Source organism: Ahaetulla prasina, chromosome 14 (genome assembly GCF_028640845.1).
Source record: "Ahaetulla prasina isolate Xishuangbanna chromosome 14, ASM2864084v1, whole genome shotgun sequence".
Taxonomy (NCBI): Eukaryota; Metazoa; Chordata; class Lepidosauria; order Squamata; family Colubridae; genus Ahaetulla; species Ahaetulla prasina.
This window is the reverse complement of record NC_080552.1, coordinates 10,201,745-10,223,096: the sequence shown is the minus strand read 5'-3', so window position 1 is coordinate 10,223,096 and position 21,352 is coordinate 10,201,745. Positions and strand designations below refer to the sequence as shown.

Sequence of the window (21,352 nt, the reverse complement as noted above, 5' to 3'; positions counted from 1 at the left end):
ACCCAATTCACATATAGATCAGTATTTCTAACTCTTGGCAATTTAAAGACCTGTGGATTTCAATTCCCAGAATTCCTCAGCCAGCATAACCATCTCCTGAATTTTTATAGGTTTGGGAATCGACTATTAAATTCAGCATGAAAACTCTCTTCAATTTAGTAAGGAAAAAATGTTTCTGTTTTCATACTTGGATATACTGGATCAGAATCTTTCCACAACTCCTTTTAAGTATGTTCCGGCTTTGTTTTTGTTTCAAGTAGCAATTATTTAATACTAACCAAATGCTTTTTCTAGCCAGAAGCTCTATCAATGAAACTCTTTATTCATTGTTCCTAAGCAGAGTTATGGTCAAAGAGACCCCAAGCCTTGATAATCTGCCACTTACAAATCAATAAAATTTATAAACGGCTGAATCATCCTGAAGAATCCACATTAAATTGGATTTAGTGCTAACATTCTTGGGCTGTCACAAGCTTCCATAGCTCCTGGACATTCCAAGATCACTGTGAGGGCTTCATATCATCAGCTGTTCTGTCCTCCTTCTAGGTTCAAATATCTGTTATATAATTCCCAACATAGCTTCTGTATCTCGATTCTGTCTGTGGCGTTGGCCAACGCTTGCTCTGTCTGCTTTTCTCCACCTTTAGACGAATTTACCAATGTAGCACCAGCGGGCGATACCTTTTACCCAGGAGTGCATTACACAGATGGCTACTTCATGAAAATTTATGGATTTAATGCAAGCCAATGCTAAATTTCAGGTACATTCTCTTTTCTCTTTCTGCAGAATGTTGGAGTAGCAGCTGCCTTTCTTGAGGGCATCCCAGGGCTGGTATTCATTTACCTTCGCTACCGGTTTGCAAATGTGAACGCTCGCTCACACGCGCCATCTCCACGCATGCGCAGAGCCTTCTGCGCATGCGCGGAGCATCAAAAAGTGGGACGTGATGTCATCCAGGCAGGTGGCTGGAGCCTCCCTCAGCCGCCGCCTACCGGTTTTCCCGAACCGGATAGAACCGGCTGAATACCACCACCGGGGCATCCAATGGTTTTTTCTTAGCTGAAAAGGTGGGCCCAGTCTGAGTCTGTCACCAGGACCAGTGGTTTTGTCTTCTGAGCTGGAGCCCATCTTCAGGGAACTTCTAGCAGAATGTGTGCTATTCTGTGTGGGGTATTTATACAGTGTTTGTCAGAGGTGCTATTCTGCCGGTTCGCACTGGTTCAGGCGAACTGGTAGCTGCGGATGTAATGCTGTCCTATTTACCCTGAGGCTGGGCACATGTGTGAAAGGTGCACGTGCACAAGCAAAGCACATGCACAGAAGATTGGGTGCATGCGCTAAAGGCGTACAAGTGCGTGAAACAAGCGCAAGCACGCAGCGAACCAGTGGTAAGCATTTCTGAAACCCACCACTGGTACCTGTTGTAGGTGGATTTTTAGATTGGGGTGTGTTGGTGGCTGGCTTTTAAGTCGTTTGGCTGTTGTTTGCTTGCGCTGCCCAGCCTTCGCCTTCTAGGTACTTGAAAATCAGCCCTCCTGTGGACTGATGTGGGGCGTGTTTCCCAGGCTTCAGTCACTTCCCTGGCTGTTTTTGTGCCTGCTCGTCCAACAATCTTAGTAGCTGCAAAATTGAATGTTCATTGTTCATTGCAGTCTGAGGCTGCCAATGAGTTCAAGTCTCCTTGTCTGACCGCTCGCTTGTGTTCTTGTAATCTGGTGGGTAGCTTCCTCCCTGTCTGTCCTACATACAGTAGTGGCCAAAATTGTGGAAACCTTTTGGGGAAAGTGTATTTTCTAAAACTAGCTAATAATATAATAATAATAATATTTTAATTTGTATACCGCCCTTCTCCTGAAGGACTCAGGGCAGTGCACAGCCAGAATAAAAATACAAAGAAAAACAATACATATAATATTAAGAACACCCCTTAAAAAACTTATTCAATTGGCCGAAAATTTAAAATATAATAACACCCTATAAAAAATTTACAAAAATTTAAAACCCATAAAAACAAATTAAAAATTTTAAAATCAAGCCAGTCCAGCTAAACGGAATAAATAGGTTTTAAGTTCGCGGTGAAAGGTCCGAAGGTCGGCTAGTTGACGAAGTCCAGGGGGAAGTTCGTTCCACAGGGTAGGAGCCCCCACAGAGAAGGCCCTCCCCCTGGGGGCCGCCAGTCGACATTGTCTGGCTGACGGCCCCCTAAGGAGTCCCTCTCTGTGAGAACGCACCGGTCGCTGGGAGATAGAAGATGGCAGTAGACGGTCCCGTAAATATCCTGGTCCTAAGCCATAATAATACCTCCCCTTTTTGGGGGGGGGAGTAGTACCATAAAATTATATATCAATGGAAAAATAATTTAACCAAGAACATAATGCAATAATTTTAAGGAAGGATTTGCTATTAGAATAGCAGTTACAGTAGAAAGAAGAAAAGTGAAACACATAGAAAAAACGAGATATACAAAAATTATCACCATGTCAGTTAATACTTAGTTGGGTAATCTTTAGCATGAATTATGGCCTTACAACGTCTTCCCATGGAGTGAACTTAGTCTTTTGGTTTTGCAGCTGTTCTAATGTGAAACCAAGATTGAAGGATTTATTAACTGGGTTTTATTGCTGGGTCGTTTCTGATTAACCAGCTTCTTTAGTCGGCTCCATCGATTTTCCATTGGGTGAAGGTCTGGGCTATTCCCAGGCCATTCCAGCAGTGGAATAGGATTATCTTGAAACTCCAAAAAAAAAAAAAGGTGTTATTAGCCATCAAACCTCAAAAATACACTTTTCCCAAAAAGTTTCCACAATTTTGGCCACTACTATATAAAGGGACAATCCAGGTTACTTCTTGTAACCTTCTTGTATTACTTTTAACTGCAACTCTCTTTAATTATTACTTTTTTTTTTTTGGTCCCCGTGTTTGATTTCGTGCTTGGAGGTTGTCTTGCATTTGTGCAATGTACAGCTAGTCCTTGACTTACAACGGTTCATTTAGTGACCAAAGTTACAACAGCACTGAAAAAAAATGCCTTGTGAGCGTTTTTCCACACTTATGACTGGCTGCTACATTCCATGGGTCATGTGATCAAAATTCAGAAACTGGACAATTGACTCTTATTTATAACGGTTCTGCAGTGATCAGGGGATCACCATTTGCAACCTTTGGACAAGCAAGATCAATGGGGAATCCAGTTTCACTTAACAGCCCTGTTACTAATTTAACAACTACAGTGAATCACTTAACTGACAACAACTGGCAAGAAAGGTTGCAAAATGGGGCAAAATTCATGTAACAACTGTCTCACTTAGTAATAGAAGAATAGAATAGAATAGAATAGAATAGAATAGAATAGAATAGAATAGAATAGAATAGAATAGAATAGAATAGAATAGAATAACAAGAGTTGGAAGGGACCATGGAGGTCTTCTAGTCCAGGAATCTCCAACCTTGGCAACTTTAAGACTTGTGGACTTCAACTCCCAGAATTCCTCAGTCAGCAAAGTCCACAAGTCTTAAAGTTGCCAAGGTTGGAGACCCCTGTTCTAGTCCAACCCCCTGCTTAGGCAGGAAATCCTACACCACTTCAAACAAATGGTTATCCAATCTCTTAAAAAATTGTCAGTTTGAATATATACTAATCAGCATACATTAAAGTGAAATTTCATTGCATATAGCTCTCTAAGGGTCACCACCTCCAATATACCCTACATAATATAACTAAATAAATAAATAAATACAGATAAATACAGATAAATACTAAGTCAAAATACAGAAATTTGGGACTCAATTTCTGATCATAAGACGAGGACTACCTGTCTCCCTTTTTTCTAGCAGGCATTAAGAAAAAAAACCCCTAAATTAAGAAGCCATTGTAAGCTTGTAACCTTCAGGGGCATTTAATACCAAGCGGAGGCAGCATATGCTATTGGGTTTGCAAAAAAGCAATTTAATTAGTTCTTCTAAGAGTAGCTCCATTCTTTCCCCTGGATTCTTGGACAACCATGTGCGTGCGGGTTCAAAGCAACGGCTACGGGGGCAGAGAAGAAAAATTCCAGCGGCGCTGAGAGCCGCAGAGATGGTGTTCAAATCCCGCAGGCGTCTCTTGTTCATTGTAAGGTAAACCAGTTGGTGTTGAGTCACTCGTCAAAACGCTGTAATTTTCTCAACTGTGCGCCTAGAACATTTTGTAAAGTGTGCCCGCTTTACCACTTGGAGTCTGTTCTCTCCCTGTTGCTAAATAGCAGATGAATGGAGAATGAATTGGCCGCAGCTTGTAAGGGTTGGGTTAGCAGCCTTTAAAACGATGTCGTCTCAGAGCAGTCACAGTGTGGCGACAAAATGAAGAAAAAGTATTGAGCTTTTTGATCCGTTGGGATTAATTCATTTTCTTTTCTTGGGCATTCACGTTAGGCAACCTTTCTCAGCCGCGCTTCTGACTCCTTTCACCCCTGTTTTAACTTCCAACGGAAGATCCATTATAAAAAACCAAGGTGTTTTCGCTCGACGGGTTGATGTGGAGAGCTGAGTGTTTAATGGATTGCTTTTTCTCCTTCTTCGTAGGCATTGTGAAGTAAAAATGGTGCAAAAATATCAGTCCCCTGTTAGAATCTACAAGTACCCGTTTGAGCTTGTGATGGCGGTAAGTGGTATATTATTTCTCTTTTCTGCGGTTCATTTCCTTATAATGCCTTGGAATATTGCATCCAGTTTTGGTCGCCACGATACAAAAGAAATGTTGAGACCAGGGGTGAAATCTACTTACCTTCCTTACCGGCCCGGGAGTGCATGCGCTGTGCATGTCACATGCGTGCGCAGACACATGTGTAAAAAACACATTAATGTGTAAAAAGCACATGTAATGACACCCGGGTGGGTGGGCGGAGCTTTGCTCTACCATCGCTACTGGATCGCCGAACTACTGGCCATGATCGCTATTGGATAAAGCCATCCGGTCTGATCTGGTAGCATTTCATACCTGGTTGAGACTCTAGAAAGAGTGCAGAGAAGAGCAACAAAGAGGATTAGGGGACTGGAGGCTAAAAGGTATGAAGAACGGTTGCAGGAATTGGGTATGTCTAGTCTAGCGAAAAGAAGGACTAGGGAAGACATGATAGCAGTGTTCCAATATTTGAGGAGCTCTTGCAAAGGCGAGGGGATCAATCTATTCTCCAAAGCATCAGAAGGCAGAACAAAGAAGCAAAGGTGGAAACTAATCAAGCAGAGAACAGGTCTAGAACTAAAGAGAAAATTTCCTAACAATGAGAACAATAAACCAGTGGAACGGCTTGCCTTCAGAAGTTGTGAGTGCTCCAACACTGGAGGTTTTTAAGAAGAAGAGATTGGACAACCATTTGTCTGAAATAGTATAGGGTTTCCTGCTTGAGCAGGGGTTTGGATTAGAAGACCTCCAAGGTCCCTTCCAACTCTGTTATTCCTAGCTTTTAATTGCATTAAAAATTCTTCAGAAGTCTGTTTTTGTGGGGTCCATTTGGGCTTGGATGTTTATGCTGTTAACGTTCTTGGTTTTAAAGTTCCTTTGTTAAACTTTTTAAAAGTTTTGTTTCGAAAGCTTTTGCTGCGCTTAACAGTGTTTACAATTTGTCATGATGGGTCATATTTCATGATGGGTCATATTTCAGCGATCTGCTTTTTAACTTTTAACTGCTCGTTAAATCCATGTCAAACGGATTGGTGGCCAGTGGGGGAGGGGGGAAAGAAAAGAAACTTCTTTTTTTAAAAAAAAATTGGAATCCTAGGAATATTATACCTTTTGAATATTGCTGCATCTCTTGCAGAAGTTTTAAGTTCTATTGGAGGCAACGCCAGAACATCTGATGGTACCTAGGAGAGCATTTTCCTTAAAATGTCTCAGTTATATTAAAATAAGTCATTGTCTACTCCAGGGATCAGCAATTTTAAACTTCCAAAGAGCCATTTGGACCCATTTCCCACAGAAAAGAAAACACTGGGAGCCACAAAGATCCTAACCGGAAGCTCCCCGTTCAATTCTGGAGCTGACCGGAAGTCCAGTTCCCCCCACCATAGAGTCGCCTCCTAGCACGGCGTCCTTTTTCCTCTACCTGTCCTAACTGAAAGCCCTATCAATTGTGGAACCGACTGGAAAGCCCCCCACCCCTTGCCATAGAATCTCTTCCTGGGGTGCCGTGCTTCCCCCTCCCAAACCAGAAGGTCCTCTCATATTTGTGTTGCCGACTGATGACGGAGCCGCAACAGGAGGATGAAAGATCCACATGCAGCTCCAGGGCTGCGGGTTGCTGACCCCTGGTCTAGCCTAACGAAGAAAGGACTAGATGTGACTTGATATCAGTCTTTCAGTATTTGAGGGGCCGTCAGAGAAAAGAGGGGAATCTCTTCCTGGTGCGCCGTGCTCCCCGCCCCCACAACCAGAAGGTCCTCTCAAAATTGTGTTGCCGACTGGTGACAGGGAGCCGCAACAGAGAGATGAAAGTGCCACATGCGGCTCCAGAGCCATGGGTTGCTGATCCGTGGTCTATCCCTTTACTTCTCTGTGATATCTTTTTACAGCATCTTCTAAAAAGTGCTGAGGTCCATCCCGCCTTCCCAAAAACACACTTGAGAATTGGACCTTGACAAGCCCTTTGAGGAAACAACTTTCCAACTGCTGAGTTGAAGTGCTGTGTGCCATCTGGCTAAAAACTATTTTGGCGTGAAATTTGCTGTCCTTATTCCAGACCCCTTTCTGGTCTCTGTTCCAAGTCACGTCAGTCTCCTGATTTCAGTCTTTGGTAAAAAAAGGGACATAACTTCACAAAATTTAGTCACCTTGAGATTGTCCTTGGACAACACTAGAAAATAAAGGGACGGAATTTTTTTGATAGTAGCCTAGGGAAGCATGATTCAAGGCTGAATCAGTTTTAGATGAGAAGAAGGGAGAGTGGAGACTACGTTGATCTAAGATCATAATAAAATTGATTTGATGTGATTTGGATGGAGAGAGAGAGAGAGAGAGAGAAAGAATGAGAGAGAGAATGAGAGAGAGAGAAATGAGGGGGAGAATGAAAGAGAGAAGGAGAGGGAGAAAGAGAGGGAGAATGAGAGAGAGTTGGAGAAAGAGAAAAAGAGGGAGCGAATGAGAGAAAATGGAGAAAGAGCAGAAGAGAGAGAGAATGAGAGAGAGAGAGAGAAAGAGAGAGAAATGAGGGGGAGAATGAGAGGGAGAAGAGAGGGAGAATGAGAGAGAGTTGGAGAAAGAGAAAAGAGAGGGAGAATGAGAGAAATGGAGAAAGAGAATGAGAGAGAGAGAAGAATGAGAGAGAATGAGAGAGAGAGAGAATGAGGGGGAGAAGGAAAGAGAGAAAGAGAGGGAGAAAGAGAGAGAATGGGAGAGAGAGGGAGAAAGAGAAAAAGAGGGGGAGAATGAGGAAGAATGAGAGAGAAATGGAGAAAGAGCAGAAGAGAGAGAGAATGAGAGGGGAAGAAAGAGGGAGAGATGGAAAAAGAAAATGAGGGGGAGAATGAGAGAGAACAAGAGAGAAATGGAGAAAGAACAAAAGAAAGAAAGAGAAATGAGGGGGAGAATGAGAGAGGGGGAATGAGGTGGAGAAAGAGAAAGAGAGAGAGAGGTGCCCCATGGCATTTCACCTCATCGATTTATTTATAGCCAATTTCTATAGCTGCCCGTCTCACCACACAGGTACCTCTGGGCAACGTACAACAAAGCTAAAGGGAAAAGATTCATCTGATTTTGAGGCCTTCTGATTCATCTGATTTTGAGGTTGAGTGTAGCCATCTGTGGACTGAGTAGGTCAGCCATCCTCGTCATCTTCTATTCTTTGCTTTTGTTCTTAATTACGTTTTTCTTTTTTCTTTTCTTTTTGTTCCTGAACTACCCAAGAATTGCTGGGCATCAGCTAAGCATGTATATTTACATTCTTAAAGTTTTTAGAGTTACGGATGTCTGTTGCTTCGCAGTAAACTAGGATATAGGAAGGTTGTCTCTAAAGCAAGATGCTGTACGTTTCTTAGCGGATCTCACAGTTCGATGTTGGTTACAGAATATTTTAGAATGTATATGCCAGCAAGGAAGGTTTTTGCGCACGTATCAGCAGTTTACAGATGGTCTAGGAACATTCTGCTTTTTTCCCCTTGTACTGTACAACTTCACAGTTTCAGGAAGAGGAAATTAAAATGCAAAATGTGTCCCTGATAGGCCCTGGCAAGGGAAGAAGAATTGCTGATGCTTTCTGGTTTCTAAGCCACATTTTTTTTTATTCCAACAGCATTTCAATATGCTAAGTGTGAATCAAAGAGTTTCGAGGAATATTTGAAGTCTCCTGAAGCTGCTGAGGAGGCTGTAAGCATGAGAGAAGAAGAAATGCTGCCAATAGCAATAGCACTTAGACTTATATACTGCTTCACAGTGCTTTTACAGCCCTCTCTAAGTAGTTTACAGAGTCAGCCTATTGCCTCCAACAATTTGGGTCCTCATTTTATCGACCTCAGAAGGATGGAAGGCTGAGTCAACCTTGAGCCTGGTGATACTCGAACTGCCAAATTGCAGTCAGCCAGCAGTCAGCAGAAGTAGCCTGCAGTACTGCACTCTAACCACTGCGCCATCGTGACTCATATGAACAATGAAACTTGTTCATAATTCGTGCTACAGTAAACTGGCGATTCTAAGCAAGACATTTCTGGAGCGCATATTAATTACTTCTGAACGTGTGCAGAAGGCTGGAAATTTTGCCGATGAACAGCGAAAAGGTGTTCATTCAGAACACCTGGCTGTTTCCATTTTTCTATCATTTGAAACAGGAATCAAGTCATTTGTGGGCATGTCGTAGACCAAGGGTCCTGGGCCATGGACCAGCACTGCTTGTTATGGATTTATTACTTGGAACCCTGACATTAAGGTAAAGGTAAAGGTTCCCCTCGTACATATGTGCTAGTCATTCCCGACTCTAGGGGGCAGTGCTCAATTCCGTTTCAAAGCCGAAAAACCAGCGGTGTCCGAAGATGTCTCTGTGGTCATGTGGCCGGCAGGACTAAACGACAAAGGTGCACGGAATGCTGTTCCCTTCCCACCAAAGGTGGTCCCTATTTTTTTACTTGCATTTTTAAGTGCTTTTGAACTGCTAGGTTGGCAGAAGCTGAGACAAGTAATGGGAGCTCACCCCGTTAAGCAAGCCCTAGGGATTCGAACTGCTGAACTGCCGACCTTTCGATCGAGGAGCTCAGTGTCTCAGCCTTCTAACCCTGATATTAGAGTTGGTTTCCCAGTAATACATCCATAGCAAGCAAAACTCCGAGGCAGGCAGATTTCTCAAATAATAGCTTTATTGGAAATATCATATTGGCACAGATTTGGTGAAAACCGACTTAAGCGTCCCACGGGTTTTCACCTGATTAAAAGTAAAAGTTTTTCCAGTTTTCAATGGTTCTTCTAAAACAAATACCAAGTCATCTGCAAATGCTTGGAATTTATATTTTCCCCTTCCCTTCTAAGAAGAAAATATACTTTTAAAAAAATACTACACTGTGCAGAAATGGATAGGTTGACATTAAAGATAAGGAAGATACAGAATATTTTTAAGCATGGGATTTATTTGATCGATGGTTGGATAATAGAAGTAGAAATTGGAAATACTATTATGTACATCTTATGTTTAATATATTATTATATTATATTATGTAAGCAAATTGACTGAGACAATATGCTGTTCATTAAGAATAGAATAGAGTAGAATTTTTTATTGGCAAAGTGTGATTGGACACAAAAGAAATTTGTCTTGGTGCATTACGCTCTCAGTGTACCTAAAAGAAAAGATATGTTCATCAAGAATCATAAGGTACAACACTTAATGACAGTCATAGGGTACAAGTAAGCAATCAGGAAACAATATCAATATAAATCGTAAGGATACAAGCAACAAGTTACAGTCATACAGTCATAAGTGGAAGGAGATGGGTGATGGGAACAATGAGAAGATTAATAGTAGTGCAGGCTTAGTAAATAGTGTGTTGAATTATTTGTTTAGCAGAGTGGTGGTGTTCGGGAAAAAACTGTCCTTGTGTCTAGTTGTTCTGGTGTGCAATGCTCTATAGCGTCGTTTTGAGGGTAGGAGTTGAAACAGTTTATGTCCAGGATGTGAGGGATCTGTAAATATTTTCACATCCCTCTTTTTGACTCGTGCAGTAGACAGGTCCTCAATGGAAGGCAGGTTGGTAGCAATTGTTTTTTCTACAGTTCTAATTATCCTCTGAAGTCTGTGTCTGTCTTGTCGGGTTGCAGAACCAAACCAGACAGTTATAGAGGTGCAGATGACAGACTCAATAATTCCTCTGTAGAACTGGATCAGCAGCTCCTTGGGCAGTTTGAGCTTTCTGAGTTGGCACAGAAAGAACATTCTTTGTTTTGCTTTTTTGATGTTAGCTGTCCATTTTAGATCTTGCGATATGGTAGAACCTAGAAATTTGAAGGTTTCTACTGTTGATACTGTATTGTCTAGTATTGTGAGAGGTGGACGTATGGAAGGGTTTCTCCTAAAGTCTACCACCATTTCTACAGTTTTGAGTGTGTTCAATTCCAGATTGTTCCGGTCTCACCATGAGGCTAGTTGTCCAACCTCCCGTCTGTATGCGGATTCATCATTGTCTCGAATAAGACTGATCACTGTTATGTCATCTGCGAACTTCAGTTTATGTAGTGTCCGCTGGTTGGGTGACATCACTCCTCCTTCATCTGACCAGGTGTGAGAATGTCCTTTGTTCCCCAGAGAAAGTATTTTATTTTGACTACACAACCCCAGCTATCTCTAATCCCCCCCCCTCCCTATCCCTCAGCTCCAGTGTGGCAGCACTGAAGCTCCAAGATGGCTTTGGCCAGGTCAGCTTCAGGGTTGTCATCTAGCATGCCAGCAATTGGTTCACACAAACAAGGGAAGTCCCATCTGCGGGATGCAGGCAGCAAGCAAAGCCACGCCCCCTCTGGTCTGCGGAAAAATCTCTCTCTCTATTGAACCGGTCTCTGTTATCCAAAAGTTTGGAGACCACTAGACTGATGGTTGATATGGGTTCTTGGAAGAATATCCTTGATTTATGATCACAATTGGGGCCGGGATCTCTGCTGTTAAGCAAAGGGGTTGTTAAGTGAATCATGCCAGATTTTTACGGCCTTCCTGACCACTGTTATTAAGGGAATCACTGTAGGCATTGAGTGAATCACAGGGTCGGTAAGCGAATCTGGCTTCCATCCTTGACTTTGCTTGTTGGAAGCAGCCTGGGAAAGTCACGAATGGCGTTCACGTGAGCCCCCCCCCCACCAGGAGACAGCAGCTGTAGTAAATATATCCTGGTTGCCAAGCACCCAAATGTTGATCGTGTGACGATGGGGAAGCTGTGAATGCTAGTTGTAAGTCACGTTTTTCAGTGACACTGCAATATGCTGTCGCCAGGGGTGTGTGTGTGTGTGTGATTTTTATTATATTATATTAATTTATTTGATTCTTTTTTATTAGTTTTATTTTATTTATTTTATTTTAAATGAAGTTTTATAGTCTGTAAACCGCCTTGAGTCGTCATGTGCGAATAGGTGGCAATATAAATTCAATGAATGAATGAACCAACCAATCAACCAACCCTGTTTTCCAAAGCACCCGAAGGCCAGACATGGAATAATAGATGGAACTGAAGTTGCCTTCAGAAGTTGTGGGAGCTTCATCCCTGGAAGCTTTCATGAAGAGACTGGACTGCCATCTGTCAGAAAAGGCGTAGTGCAGCGATGGCAAAACTTTATGCTGTCGCGTGCCAAAAGTGGGGGGAGCATGGGGGGATGTTGTGCACGCGTGTCTCCACACTCATAATTCAATGCGCCCTGCGCATATGCGTGCTCCCCCCCACTCCCCCCGCTTTTGGCATGCGATGGCCTGGTGGGCATGGTAGGCCCATTTTTCGCCTTTCACAGGCTTTCTTGGAGCCCGGGGAGGGCGAAAACAGCTTCCCCCCGCCCCCGAGGCCCTCCGGAGGCCGGAAACGGCCTGTTTGCCGATTTCTGGTGGGACCGGAGGGTCCGTTTTTCACTCTCCCCAGGCTCCAGAGCCTTTCTAGGAGCCTGGGGAGGGCGAAAACGGCCTTCCCCACCCTCCCGGAGGCCTGTTTCCCAACTTCTGGTGCGCCCGGAAGGCCTGAAAATCAGCTGGCTGGCACGCGTGCCATAGGTTCGCCATCATGGATGCAGGGTCTCCTGCTTGGGCTGGGGGTTGGACTGAATGACCTACAAGGTCGCTTCCAACACATCTGTTAATCTGAGTTTTGCATAAAATCTGTGGGAATCAATCGATATGGCTTTAAAAGCAACTGATGCTTTCATAAGAAGGAGCTATGAAGGATCACCGGGGACTCACTCAGAATTCCCTTGTGGGTTTTTATTCAGTTTCTTTGAGTGGTTCATACGATCGGAACAGCTTCCCCCACTGTTTTTGCTGTTTAACGGTCTCGCGTTGCAATTCCTCCCTTTGATGAATGCAAAATTCTCTAGAGAGAGACACAGCGCCGTTATGCTTCTGTTCATAATGAAATGAGGTTTTGATATACCAAGAGAAATACTTCCCTAAATAGTTTCCTGTATGAGATTGGAATTTGCTTACAGAACCTTTATTACTTGACTCAAGATCGCTTAATACCACTCTGTGGCGCCTTGGTAAGGCCACACTTGGAATAGTGCGTCCAGTTTTGGAAACCACGATACAAAAAAGAGGTTGAGACATCTAGAAAGAGTGCAGAGAAGAGCAACAAAGATGATTAGGGGACTGGAGGCTAAAACCTATGAAGAACCGTTGCAGGGATTGGGTATGCCTAGTTTAATGAAAAGAAATGTATTTTAATTATAGCTTTTAAATTTCAAAGGGTTTTATGTCGGCTTTGACCGTTTTAGCCATTTGGCCAATTAATATATTCGTTTTAAATGTTTTTTAAATTTGTTATTTATATTATGTGTATTTTTGTATTTTTAATATGGCTGTAAACCGCCTTGAGTCCTTCGGGAGAAGGGCAGTATAGAAATTGGATTAATAAATAAATAAATAAATAAATAAATAAATAAATAAATAAATAAATAAATAAATAAATAAATAAATAAATAAATAAGACTACGGTGATATGATAGCAGTGTTTCGATATTTGAGGGGCTCTTACAAAGATGAGGGGGTCAACCTATTCTCTAAAGCACCAGAGGGCAGGACAAGAAACAATGGATGGAAACTAATCAAGGAGAGAAGCAACCTGGAATTGAGGAGAAACTTCATAACAGTGAGGACAATTAACTAGGGGAACAGTTGCCTTCAGAAGACGTGGGCGCTCCATCACTGGAGGCTTTTAAGAAGAGTCACTTATCTGGTATAGGTTTTCCTGCTTGAGCAGGGGGTTGGACTAGAAGACCTCTAATGTATTCCATTCCATTCCGTTCCATTCCATTCCATTCCATTCCATTCCATTCTTCCATTCCATTCCATTCCATTCTCCTATTCTATTCTATTCTATTCTATTCTATTCTATTCTATTCTATTCTATTCTATTCTTCATTCTAATATTCTATTCTATTCTATTCTGTTCTGTTCTGTTCTGTATTCCAATATTCTATTCTATTCTATTCTATTCTATTCTATTCTATTCTGTTCTGTTCTGTTCTGTTCTGTTCTGTTCTGTTCTGTTCTGTTCTATTCTATTCTTCATTCCGATATTCTATTCTATTCTATTCTATTCTATTCTATTCTATTCTATTCTATTCTATTCTATTCTATTCTATTCTATTCTGTTCTGTTCTGTTCTGTTCTGTTCTGTATTCCAATATTCTATTCTATTCTATTCTATTCTGTTCTGTTCTGTTCTGTTCTGTTCTGTTCTGTTCTGTTCTATTCTATTCTTCATTCCAATATTCTATTGTATTCTATTCTATTCTATTCTGTTCTTCATTCCAATATTCTATTCTATTCTATTCTATTCTATTCTATTCTATTCTATTCTATTCTATTCTATTCTATTCTATTCTATTCTATTCTATTCTATTCTATTCCATTCTTTATGTCTGAAATGTTTCCCCCCTTCTCTGCCTTTATGTTCCAGAGTTTGCATTTTTGCAACTAATTTTTTGAAGATTTCTGAAACAGGACAGCATCAGGCAGATGAGGCTGTGAGTAGCTGATGAAACTGTACACTTAATCTCAGCGACCCTGGTACTTGTCACATTCCTAAACAATTTTGCAAACATCTGCAATGAACATGACAGTTTCTGGTTTCAGTATCCACTGTTGCTTAAGGTATCTTTCCCATCTGTATGTGGAACTATAAGGAAGTCTAACTTGGATTATTAACTGGAATTCTTAATATTTTGTTTTTGGCCACAGCAAAGGCCAGAAATAAATTGATAACTCCAGCAATTGCATTTGTGTAATGAAGTTGACCTTATCAGCGCATTGTGCATTGTTGTCTGTGATAACATTTCTTTCTTCTTAGTGAATTTTAGTGATAACATTTCGTTGATGAATTATCCTGAAGATGCACTTCCCTGGGGGAAAAACATCATTCGGGAGAACTCTAAAAATCAGTCAAAGATGGGGAGAGGGGAAAAAAGAGGTTTGAATCTTTGTCTTCAAAGACTCTACTGCTACTTTCAAAAACAGAGAATTTCTCTAGAGAAGAGAATATTCCTAGCTCAGGGTTGAATCTTAGGGTCTTCGATGATCTCTGAGCTTGGTGGTTTTCTTGCAGACATTTCATTACCAAACTAGGTAGCATCATCAGTGCTATGAGGAATGTGGGTTTTGTGGATAAGAGGAGCAATGGGAGGAGAAGGAGAAGGAGCAAGAGGAGAGGAGGTGGTGGTTGGGGTAGTGGTTGAGGTTTTCTTGCAGGCATTTCATTACCCAACCAGGTAACATCATCGGTACTAGACGGGAGTAAGGTTTGTTCTTAGCTTATATGGTCATGGCTTGTCCTGTTAGATGGTCTTCGTGATTCCATGGTTAGGGTGTACTTTACTGTTAGCTTTTTTGCCTGCATTGATAGTTCTTTGGTTTGGGGCATTATTTACTCAACGGAATTTCTCCTTTGTTACTCTGTGTGATAAAACGCAGCCCGGCATACTTGCTTTTACAGTGTCCCCCAAGTCCCATTGATAGGAAACGTTAATTTGACTCCTTAAATCCTGGCTCTTTCCTAAGCAAACAACGGGATTGGCAGCCATTGTCCACCAAACTAAAGTCATCGGCAGCCAGTTCTGCTTATTTGCTGACCCGGCAAAATTCTTGCCGTTGCTTTTTTATCTTCCTTTTCATCCCCCTTTGGAAAAAAAAATGTGTGTCATTCATTGCTGGCAGGAAGCCGAATAAAGAACGAAGAGAAAAAAACAACAACAACAACCCTCCCTCGGAAGCCGATGCATTCCATAAATCGCCAAAAAAACAAAACAAAAAGGCAGCCTCTTGGTTCCTTCTTCGTTCTGCCGTTATTGTTGGGGGAAAAAAAGAAACAGCTGTTTTGCTGAAAAGCTGGATTAAATGCTTCTCTTGCAGCCCTGTGATGCTAGGTCCTCTTCTGGAGATACTATCCTGTTTAACTTGTCCTGAGCGTAAAATAGGAGCCTTAACGGCGCATTGTGCCGGCTGAGAGAGAGCAACGACTTAAAAATCGAGGGCATTTTTTGTGCAAAGAGAGCCTGGGCTCCGAGTCCTCCTTGCCTGAAGCTTTGTCGCGAAGGACCGAGGGAAGGCTGCACCCCGAGGCCGGTTCCGTTTATAGCTCAGCCGAGGCGAGGTTCTTCTGAGATCTGCTTTCAGCTGTAACCTTTTCCTTCGGGTTAGTGGTTACAGCTGGGTCATCTGTGCAACGGTAATGCGTGCTCCCCTCCAGCAGGTTCAGATGAGGTCACCGCTTGTCAAGCCAAACCGTTGCGAGAACCCTCAGCACGCTTTGCACACTGCGTTCAGGCGGGGATGTCTGCTGGCGTACAGGACCGGTGTAGGATTACACCGGGAGTCCTCGACTTGCAACGGCAATGGAGCCCAACGTTTCCGTGGCTAAGCGAGACGGTCGTTAAGTGGGCTTTGCCCCGTTTCGACGAACCGTTCTTGGCCGCCGTTGTGAAGCGGACCGCTGCAGTTGGGAAGAAGTGAATCTGGCTTTTCCCATGGAGTCTGTTTTGTCGGAAGGTCGCAAAAAAGGATCACGTGACCCCGGGAGAGTGCAACCGTCATAAATATGAGTTCATTGCCAAGTGACTGAATTTTGAGGGGTCCTCTGTGTGTGCTTGTTTTCTTGCAGAGATTTCATTAAAGGTAAAGGTTCCCCTCGCACATATGTGCCAGTCGTTCCCAACTCTAGGGAGCGGTGCTCATCTCCGTTTCAAAGCCGAAGAGCCAGCGCTGTCCGAAGACGTCTCCGTGGTCATGTGGCCGGCATGATTAAACACCAAAGGTGCACAGGACACTCTTCCCTTCCCACTTTCTACTTGCATTTTTTACCTGCTTTCGAACTGCTAGGTTGGCAGAAGCTGGGACAAGTAACGGGAGCTCACCCAGTTACGCGGCACTAGGGATTCGAACCGCTGAACTGCCAACCTTTTGATCGACAAGCTCAGCGCCCAAGCCACTGAGCCACCGTGTCCCCTAACCCAATTAACCGGTGGAACTAGCTTGCCTCCAGAAATCGTGGGTGGTCCATCACTGGAGGTTTTTAAGAACAGACTGGACAGTCATTTGTCTGAGATGGTATAGGTTCTCCTGCATGAGCAGGGAGCTGGACTAGAAGACCTCCAAGGTCCCTTCCAACTCCTATTCTATTCTATTCTGTCCTGTCCTGTCCTGTCCTGTCCTATCCTATTCTAACTAGGCAACATCATCATCACTATTACTGATGATATTACCTACCCTATTTCCCCAAAAATAAGCCCTAGCATGATTTTTCAGGATGCTCGTAATAGAAGCCCTACCCCCAAAATAAGCCCCAGTTAAGATTGTCAGCCAAACGGACACATTTGGTACCATATTACCCCAAAAATAAGACTTAACTGGGAAAGAAGTCCTAATGGTGTCTTTTGGAGCAAAAATTAATATAAGACCCGGTCTTATTTTCGGGGAAACATGGGTAATTAGGGCAATGAAACATCTGTAAGAAAACAAGCAAGCTCAGAAAGCATCAAGGACCTTTCACTTCAACCTTGAGCTACAAATATTCTCCTTTATTGGGACTGACTTTTGATCATGTGGCTGTGGGGATGCTGCAATGGTCATAAATGATTATTTACATTACAAGGAGATAGATGGGGAACCCATCAAATTTGCAGATGACACCAAGCTGGCAGGAATAGCCAACACTCCAGAAGATAGGCTCAAGATACAAAAGGATCTTGACAGACTTGAACATTGGGCGCTATCTAACAAAATGAAATTGTGGTGAAAAAAGTAAGGTTCTACATTTAGACAAGAAAAACAAAATGCACAGGTACAGTATAGGTGGTACCTTGCTCAATAATAGTAACTATGAGACGGATCTTGGAGTCCTAGTGGAGAACCATTTAGATATGAGCCAGCAGCGTGCAGCAGCTGCCAAAAAAACCAACACAGTTCTGGGCTGCATAAACAGAGGGATAGAATTAAGATCGCGTAAAGTGTTAATGCCGCTTTATAAGGCCTTGGTAAGGCCACACTTGGAATATTGCATCCAGTTTTGGTCGCCACGATGTAAAAAAGATGCAGCCATTTGTTGAAACGACCATGGCAAAAATTTCATCAAATTGGACACAAACTCGTTTCGTTTCCAACAACAATATAGCCTTTCTAAAGCGATTTCATTTTTGTGTATCTCCATTCATTTAAAAACGAGACTTCATTTTTTTGTGGTCTCTCAATTCTACTTAATTTATTTCTTTACAGATGACATCTGTATTTTATTTTATTTATTTATTTTGCCGTCTGTGTAGACACGAGAGCTCATGCATCATTAAATGTCATTTAATCCTTAGCGGAGATGCTGTGGTACAAACAAGCCGTGTTAAATGTCAAGTCAGCTGTTCACTGTTTGCTTTGTCGTCCGTTGCTGGGCTGTGAAGCACAAGACCCCCCCCCCGATGGTCTCATGTGGTAGCCTTTAAAAAAAAACACACCTTTGCAGCAAAAATTAGCAACGCGTGCCCAAACCATTGTGTGTTTTTTAAATGTTAAGTACCACTTAGGTGAGATGGGGTGTGTGTGTTATAGAAGTGTGATGATGACGAATGAAGAATGAATGATAAATGTTTAAATAAACACATGTGTGTGTGTGTTTGTCTCGTGTGTGTGTGTATGTGTGTGTGTGTGTGTGTGTGTGTCTGTAGTGATGTTGGCATTCTGCCCAAATCAGCAGCTTTTCATAATTTTATCTTAGGAGACCTTTGTTATTGCATCAATTTGAGTGTCGTACAACAACCTGCTTTCTGGATCAGCTGATCTACTAACCATTGTCCAAAACATTAAGAAACGCAGTTGCAAGCTTCCTGTATTACTTATTGATTTTAAGAGCCTCTGGAAACTAGAATATCACTTTTTGTCTTTCCCTGTATAGAAGTTTATGGAGATTCTCAGGCATCCAGGTCATGGTTGTGCCGAAAGGTGCTTTTTCAAGAGGCAACTGGACTGTCTTTGTTTTTCCTGGAAGACCTTTCGCTGCTCATCCAAGAAGCTTCTTCGGTTCTTCAGAACTGAAGTTCTTTAGAAGAAGGTTCTCCGATGAGAAGCAAAATGTCTTCAAGGGGGGAAAGAAAACCCCAAGAAAGTCCAGTTGCCTTTTTGGAAAAGCACTTTTGGGATATTATCAGGTGCAAATAACTAGGAGCATTTCTTGAGTTCAGAACACGGAAGAGTTTATGATTGCTACGTGTAATACAAGAATCTGGACATCTAACAGTCAAAGCTAAATTGGCGTTAGATAAAAATGGAATTCACGAGAGGAAGGGCTTGGTTTTTCTTGTGGCAATGCAATGACTCCAAACGAATGACATGTTTAACCCCACCTTCCAGCTCAGCCTGACCTTCTCCTATAGATATATAGATAGACAGCTACCTAGATGATTGATAGATAGATAGATAGATAGATAGATAGATAGATAGATAGATAGATAGATGCTAGACAAACAGACAGACAGACAGATGATAGATAGATTTAGATAAATAGATAGGTATAGATAGATAAAAGGGATATGGTTTATGACCGTAATAAAAATTGGATTGACTAAATTGGTATAGGGCAATGATGGCTAACCTTTTCCGGACCAAGTGCCCAAAGCGTGCGCACATGCACATGAATGCATGTGTGCGCGCAAACCCCCAAAATGCAATGAGTGCAGCCCTCACATATGCGCCCTGCCCCCCATGCATGCATGTGTGCCTCCCCTGCATCTTGTGCATATGTGTGTGCCCTCCCCACATGCCCCCTGCTCCCCTGTGCAAGACCATGTAGGGCCCCCGCATGCGCAAGCGCCCTCAGCATGCACCGCCCCACATATATATGCAGCAGAGACCCGACGACCAGCTGGCTGGCAGGAGGCAGGCACGCATGTTGCGGCGGAGCTGAACTGGGGCAACGGCTCGCAAGCCCACAGAGAGGGCGCCGCGTGCCATAGGTTCGCCATCACAGGTACAGGGTTTCCTGCCTGAGCAGGGGGTTGGACTAGAAGACCTCCAAGGTCCCTTCCAACTCTGTTATTCTGACTCACTGCTAAGGCTGAACCAAGATTGCCTTCCTAAGAATCTTCCCGGGCCGCTGATTTCCATTTTGAACGGAAGGGTGGTTAGGAAATCGTCATAGCTCATGTGGTCAGTGGCTTTAGAAGATATTTGGAGTTGACCTGGAGCCGGGTTGAACTGACATGATCTCGGGGTGTGTGTGTGTTTTAATTGCTTCTGGCTTAACACTTGGATATTCTTGTGCCTTGGAAGGCCGGCAGCTGATATTTATGGCCTTTAGAGCACAGGATGTGTTGCATAATCTCTTTGTCAAGGTCATCGGTTGATGTGAGCTGTGCTGAAACACGGAGCGGGGGGGGGAAATCAGTGGAGAAACGACTCTGGTTCTTTTTCCCCCTTCTCTTTCTCCCGTGTCAAAACGAGTGTTGACCTCGTTGTGTCCTCTTGACCAGCGGACTCCAACCTTGGCAACTTTAAGCCTGGAGGACTTCAACTCCCAGAATTCCCCAGTCATCTTGCTGAGGAATTCTGGGAGTTGAAGTCCTCCAGGCTTAAAGTTGCCAAGGTCGGAGACCCCTGCCCTTGACGCTCACGCACCTGTAAGGCAGTGGTGAAATGTAAAATTTGTTACTACTGGTTCTGTGGGCGTGGCTTGGTGTAACTGGGTGGGCGTGGCCAACTTTATTTTTTTACTTTCAAAAGCATTTTTTTAACCGAAGACTCTGACGATCAGGCAACTCAGCTGGGATCGTCAGAGCCTTTTAAAAGCATTTTTTAACAATCTCTTCGGCTGAAAAAAATGCTTTTAAAATGCTTTTAAAAGGCTCTGATGATCCTAGCTGAGCCGCGCAATCATCAGAGGCTTTTTTTTCATGTTTAAAAGCATTTTTTCGGCCGAAGAAAAAATGCTTTTAAAAAAACAACAAAAAACAACCTGTGATGATCGCATGGGTGAGCTGGGCATGGAGAGCCCCAGGGATTTTTGCTACCGGTTCTCCAAACCATCGCTGCTGGATCAGGCAATCCGGTCCGAATTGGGAGCATTTCACCCCTGCGGTAAAGTAAATGACCCAGCGGTTCGATGCTGTGGCTTTTTTTCCTCTTTAGATGAAACCGAAGCATCCTTAATTGTATGCTGAAAAGCCAGGCAGTCTCTTTCGAGAAGCGAGAGGCAGTGGATTACATAACGGCGATGGTTCATGAACTGCAGAATGAGTTAAATGAAATAAGCCCCACTGTGTTTTGCCTGTGCCGAACTCCTAACTTTCATGGAAATTGACTCGCGTGTTTTTCGTGGTGTTGGTTGATTCGTTGTCTTAAGTAACCCCCTTCCGGTTTGGAAATCTTAAGAGAAAAAAGAGGTGTGAGAGCACCTCAGGAATTAGTACCGTTTTGGAAATAACGTTCCAGGAAGTCCTCGACTTATCACAGTTTGTGTAAATGACTGTTTAAAGGGACAAACGGCCCTGAAAAATGCGACTGAATGACTGTTTTTCATGGTTACGACCTTGGCGCCCCGCGATCATGTGATCAGAATTCTGATGCTTGGCCACTGGCTCATATTTATGACCTTTGCTGTGTCCCTTTTGCGACCTTCTAACAAGCAAAGTCAATGATTTGCTTAACAACCGGGTTACTCACTAATCAACTGCAGGGATTC

The 21,352-nt window shown here is 43.0% G+C and overlaps 1 protein-coding gene across 1 annotated transcript in view; it reads left to right on the top strand.

Annotated features, from left to right (window-relative positions):
• Positions 1–4,149: 4,149 nt before the first annotated feature.
• SEC14L5 (SEC14 like lipid binding 5) overlaps positions 4,150–21,352 on the top strand; it is a 50,078-nt gene continuing 32,875 nt past the window's right edge. The window contains exons 1-2 of the mRNA XM_058157821.1: positions 4,150–4,350; positions 4,562–4,640. Coding sequence (XP_058013804.1) covers positions 4,340–4,350; positions 4,562–4,640 — 90 coding nt within the window. The 5' untranslated portion in view covers positions 4,150–4,339. The remainder of the gene's footprint in view (positions 4,351–4,561; positions 4,641–21,352) is intronic.